Source organism: Mauremys reevesii, linkage group 26 (genome assembly GCF_016161935.1).
Source record: "Mauremys reevesii isolate NIE-2019 linkage group 26, ASM1616193v1, whole genome shotgun sequence".
Classification (NCBI taxonomy): domain Eukaryota; kingdom Metazoa; phylum Chordata; order Testudines; family Geoemydidae; genus Mauremys; species Mauremys reevesii.
Window position 1 is genome coordinate 3,326,719 of NC_052648.1, and position 22,835 is coordinate 3,349,553.

General features: G+C 59.8%; 1 protein-coding gene across 1 annotated transcript; it reads left to right on the plus strand.

Annotated features, from left to right (window-relative positions):
- Positions 1–3,332: 3,332 nt before the first annotated feature.
- On the plus strand, positions 3,333–22,834 carry GRIN3B (glutamate ionotropic receptor NMDA type subunit 3B). Its single transcript, XM_039515632.1, has 9 exons — positions 3,333–3,761; positions 10,831–11,429; positions 13,993–15,043; positions 16,296–16,441; positions 18,829–18,944; positions 20,905–21,056; positions 21,200–21,364; positions 21,927–21,994; positions 22,442–22,834. The coding sequence occupies exons 1-9, from the start codon at positions 3,333–3,335 to the stop codon at positions 22,809–22,811; spliced, it is 3,096 nt and encodes a 1,031-aa protein (XP_039371566.1). The 3' UTR covers positions 22,812–22,834.
- Position 22,835: the final 1 nt, after the last annotated feature.

Here is a 22,835-nt window from a genome sequence, read left to right on the forward strand (position 1 = left end):
CTCACTGAAATGGGGGTTAGGTACCTACAGATCGTCAGGAATCTGGGCCCACAACGCTGCTTTAAATCCCTCGCAGTGGGGGAGGCCGCTAAGCTTCCATTTGTAAAAGGTATCAAAATGCCAAGCTATCAACGCTTTCGGTCCACCCTCAGGCCCGGCCTGTGAACACAGGGCCAGGCTGGGTGTGTTGCTTTTTCTTGAATAGTTGTTCGCTGAAAGGGACATGGCTCCGGCCTCATACCTCGCTCCAGCAAACTCCTTCCCAAGATGTTCGCCAAGTATGTGACTATCGAAAAGGCCCCGTGTTGCCATGCAGGTCACACGCGCTGCCCGGCACCGCTGGGAAAGGCAGTGGAGGAGATGACTTGCAGGCCGAGGGAACGGGGGGCTCTGCTTATTAAAAGACAGTGACAATTCTCCTGGAATTCCTCTGGATTTATGGTCTGAATCTCCTTCAGCCCCTCCCGAAGGCCTTCCCCAGGCTGGGTATTATCGCAGTGAAGGCCAAGGGAATGCATAATGAAGTGTGAAAGAGTGATCACTACTGCAGCACCTCTGGGCCCGTAGCGACAAAGGGAGCTGTGCTGGTACGTGTGCGTGCGAGCTGGGCAGGTTTGCTATGGGGTTGGGTTAAGGTCACTCATGCACTGTGACTTGTGCAGGGTTTGGTGTGTGTTGCCGGATGTATTGCCTGGGGGAGGCGTAAGAGTTGTGGACAGTGGAGTGTGTCGAGGGTTGGCCAGCGTGTGAGGCGTGTGCAGTCGTGGAAGGTTTGTGTTGCGTGGCAGGAGGCGGATCGGGTTGTGAGCGATGAGTGGGCGGACGCCCGGGGAAGGAGCAGGTGCGCTGGGTTGTGTTAAAGTGTGCGCGTGCGCTTTGGGTTCTGCAGGGTTTGGGTGATGTGAGTCATGCAGTGCATGCGTACGTGGTTTGTGAGTTGTGTAGCTCAGCGTGGGTATGTGTTTGCAGGTTGGGTTGTATAGGGGTTGTGAGGGTGCACACGTGTGGTTTGAGTTGTGCTGCTCGGTGTGGATGCATGTTTGCAGGTTGGGTTGTCCAGGGGTTGTGTAGGTGCACACGTGTGGTTTGCGAGTTGTGTAGCTCAGAGTGGGTGCATGTTTGCAGGTTGGGCTGTATAGGTGCACACATGCGTGGTTTGAGTTGTGTTGGGTGCACACATGCGTGGTTTGTGAGTTGCGTAGCTCGGCGTGGGCATGTGTTTGCAGGTTGGGCTGTATAGGGTTTGTGTAGGTGCACACATGCGTGGTTTGAGTTGTGTTGGGTGCACACATGCGTGGTTTGAGTTGTGTAGGTGCACACACGTGTGGTTTGTGAGTTGCGTAGCTCGGCGTGGGCTGGGGGAGCATGTCTTCACACTGGGCTGGGGCTGAGGGGCGGCACGGTGAGCCCCGTGTGTTACGCAAGGTGATGTGAGTACAATGAAGGGGCAGCGCGTACTTGGAGGTAACTGCACCACTCACTGAACGATTTCCAAACAAAACGAAGAGGAAGGAGCCAAGCCTCCACAGGTCCCAAGGGAATCAGACCACAGGCTCTGGGGCCAGTAGGACTCAAAGAACGGCAGGGTGGGTTGGTTTTTCCTGATTGATAACTACTCGGGTTCATGAAGGCAGAAAGCTGGTAAGCACCCGGTGTCCCATCTTTGTGGCCAGAAGGGCTCTCTCAGTGCTAAATGCTGCAAGGGGCTAGCGAGTGTTGCTGTGTGCGATAGTGCCCACTAGTGGATGGAATCTGAACCGTTCGCCTGTGTGTCATAGACACCTCCCTGCTAACAGAGATTCTCCTTTGGCTCAAGTGCTAGGCCCTGTGCCCAGAAGGCTGTGGGTTCCTTCCCAGCTGCTGCTGGATGGCTCCAAGTGGCTCTGGTCAGCAGCACAGGGAAAGCTGTGATGTCCTAGGTGCCTACGGATTTGTTAGCATTTGTAAGACGTAAGCGTTAATTGGACACAATCTTACCGGCAGGCTGCTCTGAGCAGGGCAAGAGGACACGCGGGTGAAAACGCCTGTGACCTGTCTATGCTCATTCCCCTGCCATTGCTACCACCGGGGAAGCTACACCAGCTGTGGGAGATTTTACTTAAAGGCTAGTGGACTTTGCCTCACCATTGCCTGGGGAGGAGGGGGGGTCTCAGCCCTTCTGTGTAACACATGGGAACCCAGAGGGCAGCAGTGGGGCCCAGCTCCATAACCCTGAGACCCATCGTTCTCAAAGCCCGTCGGGAAGGTGGGGCTGCACCACCATCTTCCTTTTCCAAATGGAGAAAGTGCCCAGCCCTGGCTCCAAGCGCTCAGCAGGACTGCCTCTCCTGCCGGAGCCTGGGCCCACATCCGGCCCTTCGCCTTCATCTGAGCCGCATTCTCCTCTTAACAAATGACAAGCCTAGAGGAAGAAGTGGATGGGTTATTAATTGTTGTTATTATTGAAGGTTTCTCCAGACAAATCCCACCGGGGGCCAGAGACTAAATAACTCCCCCCACCCCCAATCCCCTCCCTCTTTGCCAGCCTGGCCTCTGAACTTCCCGGAGACATTTGCTAGTGGCCAGCGGTGCCCGGCAAAGGGTGCTAAGGATCGTTGGCCTTTGCCCACCCCCCTTGGCAAAGCCAGGCTCCACCCTGGGTATGTAAGGGGAGGGGGGCATCTCCACTGCATTCTCCAGGAGGCCACTTGGGCCGGACGAGGGCAGGGGGCATTTTTCTGCCAGCCTCCCCTCGCCACCGGATTCCCTTCGGCCTCTCCTGCCTCTGGCAGCCTGCTCCCCGGGCATCTTCAGCCCCCTTCCCCTGCCTTGCTGTGATTGCCCCCTCCCTCCATCCCCACCCCCTGCCCTAGTCTCCCCCGCCCCCCGCTGCCTGTCTCCTGGTGCCTCTGCTGCCTCTGGCAGCCTGCTCCCCGGGCATCTTCAGCCCCCCTCCCTCCCTCCCCCCCCGCCCTTATCTCTGCCCCCCCACCCCCCGCCTGTCTCCTGGTGCCTCTCCTGCCTCTGGCAGCCTGCTCCCCGGGCATCTTCAGCCCCCCTCCCTCCATCCCCCTGCCCTTATCTCTGCCCCCACCCCCGCCTGTCTCCTGGTGCCTCTGCTGCCTCTGCTGCCGGAGACGCTCCATGGCAGCCCTGCCTGGAGATCCCAGCAGCTCCTCCGCTCTCCCAGCCTTCCTCATGCCCCCTCTCCTCCTCCTCCTCCTCCTCCTCCTCCCCCGGCGCCCAGGACTCCTGCCTCCCCGGCGCCCGCCGCCTCCTCTCCCCCACCCTCGCCCCCCCGCCGGCCGCCCACCCAGGGCCAGGGGGGGACCGGGGGGCGCCCAAACTTTCCGATGGAGTTTCTGCGGGCGCTCTGGCTGTGCGTGGCGGTGGCGAGCAGCCTCCTGCCGGCGCCCTGCCAGGGGCACCCCCAGCCCTGCCACATCCTCGCCAGCGTCGGGCACACGGTGCGCCTGGGCGCGCTGCTGCCCCGGGGAGGAGCGCAGAGCCGGGTGCGCAGCGCCCTGGCCAGGGCGAGCCGGGCCAGCTGGTTCCCCTATAACCTGAGCTTGGAGATCGTGCCGGGGGCTCCCCGGGAGCGGGACCCGGCGTCGCTGGCTCGCTGGCTGTGCCAGGCGCTGGTGGTGCAGAAGGTGGCGGCGGTGCTGGCTTTCCCCCAGTCCCGGGGGGAGCTGCTCCAGCTGGAGTTCCTCTCCGCCTTCCTGGAGCTCCCCTTCCTCAGCGTCGCGGAGCTGGAGCAGCGGCTGCCCTTCAGCACCCAGGTAAGGGGGAGTCGGAGCAGCTGCGGCTGGGCAACAAGTGGGGGTGGGGTGGGGTGGGGGGGCCCGGCTTGTCCAGCCCAGCCTGGCCCCTTGGCTCAGGGCTGCTCCGACCCCTGGGCACGCTGCAGCTGGGGGAGCTCCTTGGCCACCCCAGGGCTAGGCCAGCTGGAGGGGGACACCCCACATCCCCTCTAGCAATTCCCTTGCTGGCAGGAAGAGGATGCGGGGGGGTGCGAGGGGGGTTCCTTGCCCAATGAATCCAGCCCCTCCAACTCCCAGTGCAAGCTGGAGAATCTGCAGCTGGACCCTTTTCTCCTCCCCTCCCTGGTTGCCTGTAAGCCTTGGGGGGGGGGGTAGTTGGGGGTGTCCAGCAGCAGCACTGCAGCTGGGGGAGGGTTCGTTGTAGGGACTATTTTTAAGGGGGGGAATCTGCTCTGTATGCAAAGGAGCAGAAGAGACTCCTGGCTGCAAATCCGCACTTGGAACTGGCAGCCTCTTCCCCTGGGCCTGCCACCCTGGAGGGAGCGTGTCTGGGTGGGCAGGGAGGCTGGGGGGTCCCTGTTTCTAAGGAGGCTCTGCTTTCTGCTCTCCTGGCTACCTTGCGCTTCCTTCCCGCCTGGAGCCTTGCCCCGGCTCCATCACTCAGAAGGGCTGGTCGATCCTTTAGCCACCTAGAAGGTCCCAGCGGTTTTGAGTTTTAATCACAGCCAAGTTCAGACCCATCGATCAGGGGGAATATTTATAGTCTGGGGTCACTTTATCTGCAAGCCAGGCCAGCCTCCTTCCCAGCCCCTTCCCCACCACCCCCAGGCACCGGCGGGAGAGCAGAATTAATTGCAGTAGCTGGAGGGGGCAGGGAGCGGGGTTCTGGAGGAAAAGCCCCCCCCCCCCCGCGAAGGAGACGTTCACTCCAGGGCACGTGCGTTCCTGATTCTCGTGGCTTTAGTGCTGGGTGTGAGTTTATGTAACACGAAGAAGCACCGTGTTCCAGGCTTCTTGCAAGGAAGCAGGTTCCCTGCCGGGCCGGTGAGGAAGGTGATTAGAGACCATGCTGGTGTTTGTAGTATAAAATCTAAGGCCTCAACCAGCAGGCAGATCCCAGCAGGGCTGTAGGTATCTATACTGACAATCCAAGGGCCTTTCAGATGAGACCTTAACCACCGATCCCCAGGCGCTCTTTGTAAGATTATGCCCTTGGTCTAAATGTCCCCCAGTGTTGTGTGCTGGCTGCTGCTTCCCACCCCAGAGGTGGCTGCATCTCCACAGGCACTGTATGTAAAGTCGGTCAGTTACCCTGCAAACAGCAGAGTTTGCGCTTTCAGGAGGAATCTGTATTAGAGGGGAGCCATAGCCAGACCTTACCCTGCGATAACACATCGCAACAAGAAACAGACCCGCCTCTCAGCTCTCCCCTATCTCAGCCCTCATCTTTGCCTGCCTCCCATGCCCAGAGTTCTCTCGCTTTGATTATGGTGAATTATTTCCAGCACACACAAGGCTTTGTAAAGCAGAGGAGGGGTGTGTGTGTGTGTGTGTGTGTGTGTGTGTGTGTGTGTGTGTGTGTGTGTGTGTGTGCGTGCGTGTGTGTGTGTGTGTGTGTGTGACTTTTATTGATGCTACAGGAATGACTCTGCTAGTTGCTTTAAGCATCGCTGCTTATTAATGCCCTGGCATTCCCTTGATTCGGAAGCCTTTTCCTGCAGCCTGACAGGAATGCAATGCAGCAGGAGGGTAAAAAGTGACCTAGGACCTAGGACCCAAGATGAAGCCAAGGCATGTCGATTTGGACAGGGTCTAATTTTTCTTTGCATGGAGATGATGTTACTATTTATGCATATAGGGCAGCTGAGCTCTGGGAACTGTTGGGATATTTGTTTATTTGTATACACTCCAGTCCAGAGGTGCTGCTACATGCTGTATAGACTTACAGGCCAGAAAGGACCTTTACAATCCTCTAGTCTGACCTCCTGCACATCACAGAACCTCCCCCACCCACTCCTGAAATAGATCCCTAACCTCTGGCTGAGTCCCTGACGTTCAAATCACGGTTTAAAGCCTTCAAGTTACAGAGAATCCACCACTTGCACTAGTTTAAACCTGCAAGCGACCCGTGTCCCATGCTGCAGTGGAAGGTGAAACCTCCCCCCTGGTCTCTGCCAATCTGATCCGGGGGGAAATTCCCTCCCAACCCCAAATATGGGGATCAGTTTGACCCTCAGCATGTCAGTGAGACCCAGCAGCCAGACACCTGGGAAAGAATTCTCTGTAGTAACTCAAAGTCCTCCCCACCCAGGACTATAACAATGTTTAAAAGGGGACTGGATAAATTCATAAGTGCTAATAAATCAAATGGCTATATTAATGAGAAGAAAAGAATCCCTAGCCCCCCTCTGTCGTGGGAGGGATGGGGATGGATGGAGAGAGGAGAGAGATTGATCATTGCCTGCCTGTTAGGTTTCTCTGGGGGGCACCTGGCATTGGCCACTGTCGGTAGACAGATACTGGGCTAGATGGACCTTTGGTCTGACCCGGTATGGCCTTTCTTATGTTCTTATGTCCATCATGGGCTGTTGGAGATATGGATGTGCCGTGAGAGACAGTCTGTGCTCCAGAAGAGCTTACAGTCTAAATAGATGCGACGGACAAAGGGTGAGGGGAAACTGAGGCATGAAAGACTAAGAAACTTCTCTCAGGTCACACAGCAGGTAGAGCTGGGGATAGAACCCAGGGATCTTGAGTCCCAGTCCTGTAAACCGCACTGCTTTTCCACCGCGATCGTTATGAACAAAAGCCTAGACCCCCCTGTATGTATCTTCCTGGCCATAGTGTACTTAATTTAGACTGGAAATTCTCTGGGGCATGGCACAGCCAGTGCTGGACCCAGCCCCCTGCTCTAATCACTTAGACCCAGGCTAGGTGGGGCAGCACCATATTCTTGTGTATCTGGGCAGTACAGAGAGCACTGGGGGGACCTTGTAATGGCAAACCAAGCTCCCGCGGCCGACCAGGCTGGCCTCTTGCTGGGGCAGTATTATCCCTACAAACTGAGGATCTAAGAGAGGTTGGATGCTTTCTCAAGGTCACACCACAAGCTGTGGGCAGAGCTGGGAACAGAACCCAGGAGTCCTGATGCCCGGTCCTCCCACCCCACTCTAACCACTAGGCTTTACTCTCCTCCTGGAACTGAGAACAGAATTGAGAAGTTCGGGTGCCTACTCCCCTTTCTCTAACCACTAGATTCCTCTCCTCCTAGAGTTGGGAATGGAACCCCGGAGTCCTGGTGCCAATCTCCTGCTCTAGCCGCATAATCTCTCCACTGCCTGATGTGGGTATCTATAGAGAGAATGGGTCTGAGCTGGAGTGAAATGTACCAACCACACCAAGCCCTGGTTACGTCACTGCCAGTGGGAATAATCCTTACTGATTGGCCCTGGCTGCTTTCTTTCTATTACTGTTTCTATTACTATCTCTTCCTCCCGTGCAGCAGGCTTGACATCGGTGCTAGTTCATGTTCAGAGACTGAGACCAGACTACTAGCTTCTGAAGGAGAGTGGTCTCGGCAGCTGGCTCCCTTCTGCCTTGTGTCTAAAGGTGTAAATGGAGGTGTAGCTCAGTGCTGTTATGTTCCCAGCACAGACACAGAGACGTTCCATAAAACCATCTAATCCTCTTGCTGGAAGGCTGCAACATCGCATGACTTTAGTTCTTAAAATTCAGAACAATAACACAAAAGAACCTAAAAACAGAGAGAGACAAAGCAGGCTGCTCCCTAAAAACAGAGCGGCACAACTCACCCCACCTTACTCTAGGTTGGCTCTCTGCAAACTAATTGCTGAAACCAAGCTGGCATGCTTTCCGACAGAGCCTCCTAGCCTGCAAGCAGAACCAGGAAAGCCCCAACCCCTAAAGGGATAGCTTGTAATTTTAATATAATTTCCAATATCCCACAAGAGAGCGGTTTTTCCCTCTCCCCTTCCCTTATATTGTGGGTATGAACTGGGTTTGACCAAACAGCATCTCAGAATCACTTGGAGCTTCACTGGAAGTAGGGGCACTTAGCACTTTGCAGATTTGAGTCTTTAAATGACCATGTTCTGCTGCATTCCAGTCATGCCCCTCTAAGGGGTGTGAACATGGGTGCGGTAAGGAGCAAGAGGAAAGCAGATCTTGTGGATTGATTGCTGGGCTGGGCCTCCATGGCTGCGGGATTGAGTCCTTCCTCTGCCATCGACTCCCTGTCTGGCCTTGGACAAGTCACTTGACTGCTCTGTGCCTCAGTTTCTCCATCTGTAAAGTAAGGATGATCTTTCCTTTATCTTGGTGATTTAGCTTCTAAGCTCTTCTGGGCCTGTCTGAACAATCATGGAGGATAGGTCCATCAATGACTATTAGCCAAGGCAACCCCATGCGCTAGGTGGCCCTAGCCCCTGACTGCCGGGAGCTCGGAATGGGCGACAGAGGATGGATCATTCAATGATTCCCTGTTCTGTTTATTCTCTCTGGGGCACCTGGCATTGGCCACTGTTGGCAGACAGGATACTGGGCTAGATGGACCATTGGGCTGACCCAGTCTGGACACTCCTATGTTCTTAATGCCTGGCACAGCGGAGCCCTGATCATTAACTATTTAATGAACATACAGTGCGAGGGTGCATTTACAGCTCAGCTTCCACATGGTGTACGGAAGAGGAGTCGCTTCCCAGGGTGAAGCTCCCTGATCTGCGTAAGGGCATGAAGTTAACATCCTGCCCAGTGCTCCCGGCTGAATTTACCCCACTCAGGAAGTGATGAAATTGGAATTTTCTTTAAAACTTTTTATGAAGGGACCTGGATAATGGTGTGTGTATATGTGTGTGTGTGAGAGAGAGAGAGAGAGAGAGACATCACTGCTCTGCGTCCGTGCCGCATTAGGCATTTCCATTTTACCCTCCCAACTTCCCTTAGTCAGTTTTAATTGGATGCTGGATCCTTCCCTTCCTGCCCTAAACGCTTATGCAGTGTTGCTGTCTGCTGTTAAACAGCAGCCCAGTTCCACCCCAGAGGCAGCTGCATCTCAGCAGTCCTCCTTGCACAGCTCCCACTTTGACGACGGTGCCCAAATATCCAGCAAAGCGTGCGACACCCCCTCCACGCTCACCCCTTTAGTGTGACTGGGAGCAGGCCAGAACCCCCCAGGAATTGTTTCTCTCTTTGAAGCCTTCCCTCAGAGCTCTTGGATTTGGTGCCCTCTCCTGGCCACTCGCCTCCTTGTCCATTTCCTCTGTGAATTGTCTGGAGTTTTATTTTTGGTGTGAGTCGGGGCAGGCTGCAGCAGTGTCGTTCATGATCAGCCCAGGCAGGGTCCCAGGTGCAGGCAGGAGCTTGGGACGGGGTCTCCGAGAGGAAACAGACCCTGCGCTGTGGCGGGTTTTATTCCCAGGTGTTGTTTTAGATTTAAATGCCTGCAAAGCCACCAGTCCAGAGGCCATCAGGATCACAGGCCATAGGATAATGGGACAGAGCCCAATGCCCTCCATGCCCCACAACAGCCAGTCAACACCCCAGCCCCCTCCCCCATTGTGAATTCACAGGAGCCCTTCCCTCCCCCATCAATTGCAAATACACCCCTACCCCGATATAGCGCGGTCCTGGGGAGACAAAAAATCTCACTGTTATAGGTGAGACCGCGCTCTAGCGAACTTGCTTTGCACACACACACCCCCGTACCTTGTTCCCTGACCGCCCCCTCCAGAGACCCCTGTCCCTAATCACCCCCAGGATCCCGCCCCCTACCCAACCCCCCTGCTCCCTGTCCCCTGACTGCTCCGACCCCTGTCCACACACCCCGCCCCCTGACAGGCGCTCACCTGCATCGGGAAGCAGAGCGACAGGGCCCCAGCCTGCTCTGCTGTCCTTGCCCTGGTCCCAGCCGTGTCGCTGGGGGGCTGGTTGGGGAAAGGTCCCACCCTCCCCTGCGGCGGGAAACGGAGCGCCCCGGCTGGGAGCTGGTGGAGTGGAGCAGGTTGGAGCCGGGCTGCTCTGCTTCCACCGCTGCTGGTGAGTGCGGAGGGGGGTCCCTTCCCCCAAACCTGCTCCCCCAAGCGACACGGCTGGGACCTGGGCCAGGGAAGCGGAGCGGGCTGCTCCCGGCCCCCCGCTAATCCCCCAGGCCACTCTGGGACTGCAGGGACCCCAAAATTGCCCCCTCCCATAGCTCCTGCCTCCTAGACCCTGGGGTGGTGGATCCTCTGACCGCCCCCGAGACCCTCTGACCCTTATCGAACTCCTCGGCCCCAGCCTGGCACCCTTAACACGCTGCTCAGAGCAGCGTGTCAGAGCTTTACCGGGTTGTATGCGAACCCGCGTTATATCGGGGGAGAGGTGTAACTTGTCCACCCCGCCGGAGACAGAGGCCCCCGCCGTGTCCTGTGGTGAGGTCACTTCACCGCCACGAGCGGGTGGGACAGGAGCTCCAGAGGCTGCACGAGTTCCCAGAAGCACCTGGTCCTATTAGGTGCTGTGTTGCCCCCAAGGCCACAGGCACTAGGGGGCGCTGTGCTGCAGGAAGCAGCGTGGATGACTCAACAGGGCCAGCCGTGGCCACAGAACCCCAATGCGGCATGAGGGGGCGCTGGGCACGCCCTGGTCCTTCTTAGCACGGTGACCCCGGTTCCCTCGGTCATTAAACGCTGCCTCCCCAAAGTTCCTCTTGTAACTTCATCTCACTTCCTGTCCTAACCGGCGGGGCAGCCTTTCTGGGCAGCTAACAGCTGCTGCATTCCACTCCTGAGGGGGCTGCACTTTAGTGGGGGGAGGAAATGATCCCCGTGTCTCCCTTACCTAATGGCCAAGAGGGAAGCTCTGAGATCTTTGGGAGGAAAGTTCAGTAGAAGGGCAGAGGAGGAGCAATGCCTCTAGATGACACTGAGTTTCTGGTGTGGCCATATGAGCCGGTGTCGCCCCGCCCTGATTACAGTACAGCCATATTTATAAGTACGTACAGCGCCTAGCGCAGTGGGGCCCCCGATTTCAGCTGCCACTAATATAAAGACCAGTAAGTAAATCTCACTCGTCATCTCTGGGCTTGCAGAATCCCTTCCACCTGCACATGGACCGGAAGAGCCCCATGGAGACCCTGGTGGACGTGCTCAGCAGCATCCTGCAGACCAATGACTGGCATGAGATCACCCTGGTGCTGTGCCACGCCTGGGACGTCTCTGGCTTCCTCGATTTCTGGACCAGCAACACCGACCTCTTCCTGAGGACCATCCTGGACCTGAGCTACCTGGACGAGCCGGGCGCCGCCCACTACCTCCGCCAGCACTTGGAGGAGCTCAAGGAGCTGGCCGGCCCGGTGCTGCTCTTTGGCTGTGACGCCCGCCTCTCACGGCTGGTGTTCAGGGCGGCCTCGGAGTCCGGCCTGATGCTGCAGGACTTTCACTGGATGCTGGGGCACCCGTTGAACGTAGACGAGCTGCAGACGGAGGGGCTGCCCCTGGGCCTCCTGGCTTACGGGGAGGTCGGCAGCCCCACGTTGGAGCAATTCACCCAGGACGCGGTGGAGCTGGTAGCCCGGGCTATCTCCAGCGCCCTGTACGTCCGGCCCGACCTCACCCTCATCCAGAGCATGGTGAACTGCAACGACAAGCACGTGGAAGGCTCGGAGTCCTCCGGGCACTTCCTTGCCAGGTAAGCTTGGAGCCAGCCCCGTCAGCGACTCCCAGCACGTGGGCCAGGGTCTGTCTTGCCCAGCCGCTGCCCCCTGCTGGGGCATCTGCTTCTCTTTGCGCATTCAGACCAGCCAGAGCCGCTTTCCTGCCATTGCAGGCTGGGCGCAGAGGGAGGTTGCAAGCCGGCAGCAATGCCCGGCCGGTCCTCCCATGCCCTCCCATGCCCCCTACTGCTTGGCCTTCCTCTGCATTTGATTTTTAGCGCAAGAATGGGTCTCTCTCTATTTAATGTCCCGCAGGTCCAGGGCGCTGAACTGCAAGACCTGGGTTCTGTCTCAGGTCTTCATGCTGACCTGCTGGGTGACCCCGTGGCATGCCACTCCCCCTCCCTGTGCCTCAGTTTCTCATTTGAGTGAAATTTTCTGGCCTATGCTAGGCAGGAGCTCAGCCCTAGATGGTCATAATGGTCCCTTCTGGCCTTAAAAATCTAAGGTTTGTCAGGTTGGGTCATAATAGGGGGGCAGTGGAAAGAGCACTGGACTGGGATTCAGGAGACTTCCCGACTCTGCCGCTGACCAGCCAGGTGACCTTGGGCAAGTCACTTCCCCTCTACATGCCTCAATTTCCCCACCTGTATGATGGGGCTCGCAATACTGCCCTCCTTTGTAATGTGCTTTGTGATCTTTGGGAAAGAAGCAGTTGGAGTTGTTATGTTAATACCTTGCACTCCTCTGGCACTGCACTAATTAACTAAGTGACCCTTGTAATCCCTCTGTCAGGGGGAGGGGTGAAGGGAATTATTTATTGTTATACATATGGGGAAACTGAGGCACCAAAAGTCACTTGCCCAGGGTCAATACAGCAAAGCGGTGGCTGAGCTGGGACTAGTCTCCTGACGCCAGCCTGTGCTCTGACCACTAGGTCATGCTGCCTCTTGGGAGATCAGCGGTCTGCTCAGGCACTAACCATTTCCTGCAAGAGGCTGTCTCTGTGCAGAAGCTGTCTGGGAAAGGGATTGTGTCTCTTTAAATCTCTGAGAAATGGCACCAGAAAGCTGCTGTTATGGAAATATGAATTGTGCTAAGGCCCCGACAACCCTGCAGAAGGCAGGGTGTGGGCAGTGTGGGCTGGATCCCTTCCTGACCCTCCCAGCAATCAGCCCAGGCCCTGGAGCATGGCATTTGAGTCCCGTTAATTACAGCTACCAGCTTCACTAATGGTCCAGCTGCTTTAGAAATGCAGCAAAGTGCTGCCCCCTCCTCTGGGCCTCTCTGGCAACTTGGGCTCATTCTGGAGCCGCTACTAGTGGCTTAATGAGCCTGTTCCAAGGCCCAGGAGAGGGAGTGGGAGGGGAGCAGAGGGAGGGTGAACGAGAGCTGGAAGGAAAAGGAGAGCCGAGGCGTATGGAGCTGATGCCAGAGGGAGAGGGAGGCTCAGTTGGGCAGAGGGTTGTTTTATGGGATGCTTTTGCAGCCTCCGATGGAAGATGGAATTCACACCCCCTGCCCGCACACGCCCCTCCAATCCCCTGTGCCATGTGCATTCTGACATGACCCCATGTTAGCACTGGCACACAAGGGCCCATGCCCACCCTGCCACACCCAGAGGCCCAGGCGCTCAGACATGCACGGCAACACACATGTGGTCACATGTCCAGTCTGACATGCAAAGATATGCGTGCGCGCGCGCACACACACACACAAACACACACTGCCCTGCAGGTTGCATGTCCAGTCTGACCCACGATGCTATGCACACACACACTGCCCTGCATGGTTGCATGTCTAGTCTGACATGCAATGCTATGCATGTGCACACACGGACTAGCACACACATCAACACCGCTCCTCCTTGCACACGTGCTGACATGCACCCGGGAGGCCCTGAGTTTCCCCGCCCGGCCGTCGAGTCTGGTAATAATCGGCCCCTTTATCCAGGGCACAAGACATTGCTGCTGAAGATTCCCAGCCCCCAGCCCAAGGGCACCCCCACCCCAGCTCTGCCAGCGCCCCTGCCCTTCTAAAACCCTCAGTTCAGCCAGTCCCCAGGCGACTGCCCAGCACGGAGCAACGACTGATCTCAAAGAACCAACGACTGAAGCAAACTCCTTGATTTAGTGAGTGGAACCAGGCTGGGGGAGGCCCCCCAGGTCAGGTCCTTGGGGCCTGGAGCAGCCTTTTCAGGGTCCTGAAGAGCAGGGGGTTCTCAGCCTGGGGGTTGTGACCACCTGCTCTTCATCTGTTGTTCACTGGGGGGGGCAGAACCTGGCCGGAGCCCGGGGACATGAGTGCAGAAAAGGGTGAGAATCCCGGTATTTCCACTGCCGTGTTCCCCCGGGTCTCCGAACGCTTGTCAATTCCACCCCCTCCAGAAATCCCCTCCCGCCCCGACCTGCCTGACGGCCTGTGCAGTAGATCAGCTCCCCTCTGCCACCATCCAAGCCTGGGGCCCCTTGTGCGCTGGGCTCCCGGTGGCCAGACCCTGTCTCCAGCTCCCTCCCGGCTCCCTCGCTGTCGCTCTGTGCTCAGCTCCCCACCCCGGGGACGCCAGGTGCCCAATGCTTCCTCTCTCCCCTCCGCCAGGTTCCTGGCCAACACGTCGTTCCACGGGCGGACGGGGCGGGTGTCCGTGCGGAACACGTCGCTGGTGCACACCGAGCACCGCTACAGGATCTGGAGCCTGCTGCGCGACTCCCTGGGGGAGCCCACCTGGGTGACAGTGGGCAGCTGGCAAGACGGCAAGCTGGAGATGGAGGAGGGGTTCTGGCAGACCCAGCTGCAGCGCAAGAGCACGGGCGGCGGGGGCGGCTTCTCACGGGTGAAGCTGCGGGTGGTGACGCTGGTGGAGCACCCGTTTGTCTTCACGCGGGAGGTGGACGAGGATGGGAGCTGCCCGGCCGGGCTGCTGTGCCTGGACCCCCACACCAACGACTCGGCCGTGCTGGAGGCCCTCTTCGAGGCGCTCAACACCGCCAACGGCTCGGTGCCGCTGGAGTACAAGAAGTGCTGCTATGGCTACTGCATCGACCTGCTGGAGAAGCTGGCCGAGGACCTGCCCTTCGACTTCGACCTCTACATCGTCGGGGACGGCAAGTACGGAGCCTGGAAGAACGGGCAGTGGACGGGGCTGGTGGGGGACCTGCTCAGCGGCACGGCCCACATGGCCGTCACCTCCTTCAGCATCAACTCGGCCAGGAGCAAAGTCATCGACTTCACCAGCCCCTTCTTCTCCACCAGCCTGGGCATCCTGGTGAGGACCAAGGACACGGCCTCGCCCATCGGGGCCTTCATGTGGCCCCTGCACTGGACCATGTGGGTGGGGATCTTCGTGGCGCTGCACCTGACGGCGCTTTTCCTGACCCTCTACGAGTGGAAGAGCCCCTACGGCATGACCCCGCACGGGCGCAACCGCATGAAGATCTTCTCCTACTCCTCGGCCCTCAACCTCTGCTACGCCATCCTCTTCGGGCGCACCGTCTCCAGCAAGACGCCCAAGTGCTACACCGGCCGCTTCCTCATGAACCTCTGGGCCATCTTCTGCCTCCTGGTGCTCTCCAGCTACACGGCCAACCTGGCCGCCGTCATGGTGGGGGAGAAGACGTTCGAGGAGCTCTCGGGGATCCACGACCCCAAGGTGGGAGGGCCGTTGGGCTGCCTCGGAGGCGGGAGGGAGCCGAGGCGTCGGGAGAAGTTGCTGTTTTCCCTCCCCGCCCCACGCTGGTCTCCTCTGCATCCCGGTTTCCTTTGGGTGGTGGCCACTTCAGCAGCCCAGCACCCCTTAGTACCATGCTGGGGCCTTGGGGTCAGGCCCGACTCCAAGGGGAGAGCGCCCCCTACCAGTCACTTCGCCAACTGCAGCCGAAGAGTGTTAGCGCCAGGCCTTTTGAATCTCCTCCACATCGTTCCCAACCCGTCGTTATGTCGGGCTGTCGCCTGGAGCTTTGCCCGTCGAGCCACCCGTCACACCCCGTTTTCCCAGCTGGCTCCCGGCTGCTGCTGGTTCTGGGAGTGACAGGGGGTGTAAAATCCAGTGGATGGTTCAGTAGGGGGCGCTCTTCCCTCAGAGCCATCGCCGAGCCATTGGCCCTGCCATACCAGCTTTTGAATGAGACTTAAATCTAAGGTCCTGGCTGCTTGCAACCTCAAAAAGCCCCAGGGTCCTTTTTCTATGCGTTTGGCGGCAGGGGGTTCACCTCAAATCCTGGCCAGATTCCAGTTGGGATAATTCTGCCTCCTTTAAAATCCCTCTCCCCTGCAGTTCAAGCTAGATGCAGCATGCTTCCTCACCTCCTATCCTAAACCGCTGCTGGTGCAGAGAAATACCTCCACCCCAGAGGTGGCTGCATTCTGGTGGTAGCAGTGGTGCCAATTAGGGGAGGAGCAAACCCTACCAGTTTCCCCCGGTTTTTGCATTTGCTCATAGTTCCATACTAAACCAGTATGGCTGATGCCAGAGCCATCCGGCGCGTCGCTCTGGCTGCATGGTTACACCCCCGCTCAAATTTAGCCCGGCCGCCCAGCCAGAGGAGCGGCTGGACCAAATGGTGCTTCCCCCGGCTCACGGCGCGTCTGTTCCTGTATGGCAGAGTGCAGGGGCGGCCCCCAAGAAATCAACGTGCTGGCGCTGACCCCTGCACTGTGTAGCTAAGAGCGGCGATACTCCCTGGCCGTGGGGAAGGGACTGGCATGTGCCCCCTCCCAAGAAATATCTTACTTGGTGCCGCTGGGTGGTGGGGAATGGAGCCTGGCACGTACAGCCAGCGACTCCGGGTTAGAAGGGACGGGCTGATGGGCTCGGGGTTCACTGCTTTGACCCCAACCCCTCCAGTTCCCTCCCCTGCCTTGCTGTTGGTATTTGCAAGCCACACGCCTGGTCCTCTTTGCAGCTGCACCACCCCTCGCAGGGCTTCCGCTTCGGCACCGTGTGGGAGAGCAGCGCCGAGGAGTACATCAAGAAGAGCTTCCCCGAAATGCACGAGTACATGAGGCGCCACAGCGTCCCCACCACCCCCGCCGGGGTCACCATGCTCAAGTAAGGGGGCAGCAGCAGGGGCAGGCTCAACACGTGGGGGACGGCGGGCGTGTGCCCCTGGCTCATTCGCGATGAACTGGCCGGCGCTGTAAAGAAACTGTGCGGGGGGTCTGGGATACCCCCCCCCTCAGTGCGTTGCACCACTCCCCACAGCGCCCCCTGCTCGGAGAGGCTGGAGTAGGTGGGATGTGCCCCCACAGCCAGTATCTCCACCTCGCTTCCTACAGCGCCCCCTGCTGGCAGAGGCTGGGCTGGAGTAGGCGGGAGATGCCCCTACAGCCAGAAAGTCTGCCCTGCTCCCCACAGCGCCCCCTGCTGGCAGAGGCTGGAGTAGGCAGGAGGTGCCTCCACAGCTAGAAATCCTGCCCCGCTCCCCACAGCGCCCCCTGCTGGCAGAGGCTGGAGTAGGCAGGAGGTGCCCCCACAGCCAGAAATCCTGCCCTGCACCCCACAGCGCCCCCTGGTGGCAGAGGCTGGGCTGGAGTAGGCGGGAGGTGCCCCCACAGCCAGAGATCCTGCCCCGCTCCCCACAGCGCCCCCTGCTGGCAGAGGCTGGAGTAGGCAGGAGGTGCCCCCACAGCCAGAAATCCTGCCCCGCTCCCCACAGCGCCCCCTGCTGGCAGAGGCTGGGCTGGAGTAGGCGGGAGGTGCCCCCACAGCCAGAAATCCTGCCCTGCTCCCCACAGTGCCCCCTGCTGGCAGAGGCTGGAGTAGGCAGGAGGTGCCCCCACAGCCAGAAATCCTGCCCCGCGCCCCACAGCGCCCCCTGCTGGCAGAGGCTGGAGTAGGCAGGAGGTGCCCCCACAGCCAGAAATTCTGCCCTGCTCCCCACAGCGCCCCTGCTGGCAGAGGCTGGAGTAGGCAGGAGGTGCCCCCCACAGCCAGAGATCCTGCCCCGCTCCCCACAGCGCCCCCTTCTGGCAGAGGCTGGAGTAGGCAGGAGGTGCCCCCAGCCAGAAATCCTGCCCCTCCCACAGCGCCCCCTGCTGGCAGAGGCTGGAGTAGGCAGGAGGTGCCCCCACAGCCAGAAATCCTGCCCCGCGCCCCACAGCGCCCCCTGCTGGCAGAGGCTGGGCTGGAGTAGGCGGGAGGTGCCCCCACAGCCAGAAATCCTGCCCCGCTCCCCACAGCGCCCCCTGCTGGCAGAGGCTGGAGTAGGCAGGAGGTGCCCCCACAGCCAGAAATCCTGCCCCGCGCCCCACAGCGCCCCCTGCTGGCAGAGGCTGGGCTGGAGTAGGCGGGAGGTGCCCCTACAGCCAGAAAGTCGGCCCCCTCCCCACAGCGCCCCCTGCTGGCAGAGGCTGGAGTAGGCAGGAGGTGCCCCCACAGCCAGAAATCCTGCCCTGCGCCCCACAGCGCCCCCTGGTGGCAGAGGCTGGGCTGGAGTAGGCGGGAGGTGCCCCCACAGCCAGAGATCCTGCCCCCCTCCCACAGCGCCCCTGCTGGCAGAGGCTGGAGTAGGCAGGAGGTGCCCCCACAGCCAGAAATCCTGCCCCGCTCCCCACAGCGCCCCCTGCTGGCAGAGGCTGGAGTAGGCAGGAGGTGCCCCCACAGCCAGAAATCCTGCCCCGCTCCCCACAGCGCCCCCTGCTGGCAGAGGCTGGAGTAGGCAGGAGGTGCCCCCACAGCCAGAAATCCTGCCCCACGCCCCCATAACCCCTGCTGGCAGAGGCTGGCGTAGGCAAGAGGTGCCCCCACAGCCAGACATCCTGCCCCACGCCCCACAGCACCCCCTGCTGGCAGAGGCTGGAGTAGGCAGGAGGTGCCCCCACAGCCAGAAATTCTGCCCCGCTCCCCACAGCGCCCCCTGCTGGCAGAGGCTGGAGTAGGCAGGAGGTGCCCCCCACAGCCAGAGATCCTGCCCCGCTCCCCACAGCGCCCCCTTCTGGCAGAGGCTGGAGTAGGCAGGAGGTGCCCCCACAGCTAGAAATCCTGCCCCGCTCCCCACAGCGCCCCCTGCTGGCAGAGGCTGGGCTGGAGTAGGCGGGAGGTGCCCCCACAGCCAGAGATCCTGCCCCTCTCCCCACAGCGCCCCCTGCTGGCAGAGGCTGGAGTAGGCGGGAGGTGCCCCCACAGCCAGAAATTCTGCCCCGCTCCCCACAGCGCCCCCTGCTGGCAGAGGCTGGAGTAGGCGGGAGGTGCCCCCACAGCCAGAAATCCTGCCCCGCTCCCCACAGCGCCCCCTGCTGGCAGAGGCTGGAGTAGGCAGGAGGTGCCCCCATAGCACCCCCTGCTGGAAGAATGCAGGCACTGCCCCCACAGCCAGCACACCTGCACTATCCCTTTTGTAATCGGTGGCTATTTACCCCTTAACCCGCCAGCCACTTGTTGGGGCCGGGGCGGGCAAATCCAGCCACTCAGCCGCTCCCCTGTGCTCCCTTTGCCAGGACTGAGCCCCCCACGCTCAACGCGTTCATCATGGACAAGTCCCTTCTGGATTACGAGGTCACCATCGACTCGGACTGCAAGCTCCTCACCGTGGGGAAGCCATTTGCTATTGAAGGTGAGCTGCTGCCTGGGGCCGATTCCCCTTGGCCCCCTGCCTATGGCCCGAGCCGCTGAATGCACCGGTGCCCTGCCCTGGGAGAAGGGGCCTTGCCTGCGTGGGACTGGGCCGCAGCGGTAGGCGACGGGCGGCTTTAGCGCAGCGTTGATCTGTGTTAAAATGGCTCGGTGGCAATAATCTTGGCGAGAGGCTGTTAATGGCAGCAGCAGGTTGCTGCGCTGTGTGTGCGAGTCCCGAGCCGGCCCAACAACCCTGGAGCAGGGCCAGTCTCTGTTTAGCCCGACCCTGGGCACAGCCTGGGCAGGGGTAGTGCAGGCTCCCTTCATGCACCACCCTTCCCTAGGGGGTGCGAGAAATCCAGCCGTATGAGCCACTCAGCTGGGCGGGTCTCTGCTCAGGCTGCCACCTAGTGCAGTGGGTGCTGCCCGGGGAGTGAGCTGCTAGAGTCACTTTGCTTACGGGCCCCCCCCCCACCACATACAGCTCCTGAGCTTTGGTCACAGCTGGAGCTGAAAAGGCTCCTTAGTCCAGTGGCCGGCTCCACCTCCCCATCCAGAGCAGATGGAAAATGACACTGACCCCACGCAGAGGGGCTGTAGTTTGCAGTGCCTTCCGGCCAGCAGTGAGTGCTCCCCTGCATCAGCAGCACAAAGCCATTGCCTCACTCAGAGAGACACCCCGCCCTCTTGCACACCTGCGCTTCGCTCCGTGGTGAGTCCACAGCCTACGTGCCTCAGGGACCCGCAGCGCAGACAGGCTCTGCTCGCAGCAGCGGTGCTTCCGTGTCGCCCTTCACCAGGCTCTCCGAGGGGTGCTCATCCATAGCAAGGGTCTTTTGAGCTAGCGAAGCAGGGGAACCCTGGTGTGTTGCAGCCCCTCCCCTGGGTCCAGCTGTGTGCTAGCTACACAACAGCTGGAGACCCCCAGTAGCCCATCTGGCCTGGTCTCCTAGGATGATCATCATCCTTCCTGACCCTGCCATGGGCAGTTAGCCCGTGCCCTGGAGAATGAGAGTTCAGCCTACCCTGATCCTGGTTTGGCTAAGGGTGAGCAAAGCCTCCGGGTGCTACTTGCCCTCTTCTCTCCCCACCCCTGATCCCTTCCACCTCCTCTAATCTCCCGCACAGCCTCCTCCTCTCATCCCTATGCAGCAGGGCTGCTGCCTGCTCTCTCCTCATTAACCAGCCTGGTGCCCCGGAGCCGAGAGGGACGTTAAATGAAGCCCCCGCGCTCTCGCCTGCCAAGCCGCGACTAGAGAGGGAAACAGGGCAGCGAAGGCAGCCCCGTCTGTGGGGAATGAGCCGGTGGGCCCTGCAAGGCAAGGCAGGCAGCTGCGTGTCACAGGCCCCACGGCCGCTCTCAATTGCCATCCCACTAGGAGGCGAAGCTCATGGGTTTTTCTCCTGGGGAGACCAGATGGATTTATGGCAATGGGGCCAACCTGCCTTATGATGAGAATAACTTACCTCAAGTGTGCAGGGCATAGGGGGGAGCAGCCCCCCTCCCCCTCCGCACTAAACCACACTGGGCAGCGTAGCTGCATATTTGGCAGACCAAGGGGTCTCAGTCAGCCTATGGTGCTGGGCTGGGCCCGGGCAATCCAGGTTCATAGGCCAGCTCTGTTACCTTGCCCACGTTCCTCCAGCTTTCAATGGGGTGACAAGCCCTCCCGAGGCTCGGCTGCTGCAGTGACGGGGCTAGAGGGGGCAGGAGCCCAGGGCTTTTATTCGTTATTTGTATTGTGGTAGCACCTTGCGGCCCGGATGAGAGCAGAGCCCTGCTGGGCTTGGTGCCGTACACTCACTGCTCTCGCCAGGGTGGGAAGAGCCACAAAGGCCACGAGAAGGGAGGGGATGTGCCCACAGTCCATGTGCCCGGGAACTCAGCCCAGGGCTGCTGGCTCCCAGTCCACCCCCAGGCTAGTGCCTCTCTCTCTGTCGCTCTCTCCCCCCACTAGGCTATGGAATCGGGCTCCCCCAGAACTCGCCCCTGACCTCCAACCTCTCCGAGTTCATCAGCCGCTACAAGTCGGCCGGCTTCATGGACCTGCTGCACGACAAGTGGTACAAGATGGTGCCCTGTGGCAAGCGGGTCTTGGCCGTCACCGAGGTGAGGGCGGCCCGGGGGGCTCTGCAGGGAGGAGACGTGGTGGGGGCCAGGTTGCCACAGGAGCCTTGTGTGGCAGGCGGAGGGGGGCACTGACCCACGCCTCAGCCTAGGCTAATCCTCCCCCCGTCCCCTTTCCCTTCCAGACGCTGCAGATGGGCATTTATCACTTCTCCGGGCTCTTCGTCCTGCTGTGCGTCGGGCTCTGCGGCTCCTTGCTCACCTCCCTGGGCGAGCACGTCTTCTACCGCCTCATCCTGCCCCGCATCAAGAGGAAGAAGAAATTCAACTACTGGCTGCACACCAGCCAGGTGAGAGCAGCTGGACCCCAGCCCCGCTTCCCTTAAATGCCCCCCCCCCAGGCTGGGTTTTGAAGCTGTCTGGGCCACACCTCCTGCTGCCTCCACCAGGGCCTTGTAGTCCCCCCTAGCCCCTTGCTTCCGGGTGCCCCTTCCCTAGCAGCAGTGAGAACAGGCCCTGGTGCTAGGACCTACGAGCCCCAGTCATTGCCCATGATGCCCCTGTGCAGTTTTCTTTTCTCCAGCCTTGCCCGGGTGGGGGACAGCCCTGCCACCCATAACGCAAAGCCCCTACAGAGAGTCTTCGGGCATTGATAGTGCCCTAAAGATTCCCCTCCTCTGCCCCTGCTCCTTGTCTCACACTGTCCTCTTCCCCACTGCCTACACCCAGCAGCTGTTGCAACTCACCCCCACCCCCAGACTGTAATCCTCCCTTCTGCAGGAGCCCCGCAAAGCCACTCTCCGAGGGACTGAATCAAAGATAAAGTAACCCTGAAAAGGCAGAGCCCTGTCCTAACATCGCCCCAGCCCTTTCCCTGCGGGTCTGATTCCTCTCCTCCTTTGCACTTCACAGAAAATCCACCGCGCGCTGAACGTGGGCTTCGAGGAGCAGAAAAACCAAAAGCTGAGACTTGAGAAAAGGTACTGACAGGGGGCAAAACCCCATTCCACCTCCGCTGCTGGCCTGAGTCTTCACCGCAGGTCCTGATGTCCAGCTGCAGCAGTAGCTTAGAGCAGAGGGCTCTCGACCCCCAGCAGCTGTGCAAACAGCTGTCTAATGGTACAATACCCCCTGCCTTCCCATGGGTGTTAGGGGAGCTGGATGGGAGAAGGGTGCCCCACCCTGGAACCTTGATGGCCACCAGCAAATAGGCTTGGGTGTGAGTGTCCAGCTTGGAGAAATGAGGATCCAAGACAGTCTCAGTCACCCAACCCTTCTAGGGGGAGGACCCTGCTTTGACCAGCTGTTGCCATCCTCTCTCTCAGGAAGGGCACAGACAACAAGGGGTGGGGGAAGACGCCTAGCCAGCTGGGATGGTAGGTTGGCCCTGAAGGCTTGACTCATCCTCTGCCTGTTTCGCTCTGAAGGTGCAACATTCAGAAGAGTGAAGAGACACCAGCTCCAAATGCCAGCCAGCCAAGCTGGAACAACCTCAGGAAGGCCACTAGGAAAGAGGACAAGCGGGTGCACTTCAACATGGAGCAGACGCCCTCTGAGCCGGCTCAGGAGATGGAGGTGCCCGTGTGGCACTGCACGAACGGCAGGGTGCCCCAGCCGGAGGAGTGGGATGCCAGCGAGAAGGAGCTCAGGGAGCTGGAGGAACGGATTCAGGCAATCAGGGATCAGCTGAGAGCGGCCCTGGTGCGGAAGAGCGAGCTGGTGGTGGCGTTGGGGCCTACCAAGAACATCCGCATGCTGCCTGTTAAGCCTATTGTCGAGAAGAACGAGGACAGGTAATGGGACACGGGCCGTTCAGGTTCC

What these genes read in the sequence shown, in the direction of transcription:
- GRIN3B (XM_039515632.1), top strand. Translation starts at nt 3,333, where the DNA reads ATGGAGTTTCTGCGGGCGCTCTGGCTGTGCGTGGCGGTGGCGAGCAGC. An exon ending in TCCGGGCACTTCCTTGCCAG is followed by an intron (nt 11,430 to 13,992) that starts GTAAGCTTGGAG and finishes CCCCTCCGCCAG; the next exon opens with GTTCCTGGCCAACACGTCGT. An exon ending in CGGGGATCCACGACCCCAAG is followed by an intron (nt 15,044 to 16,295) that starts GTGGGAGGGCCG and finishes TCCTCTTTGCAG; the next exon opens with CTGCACCACCCCTCGCAGGG.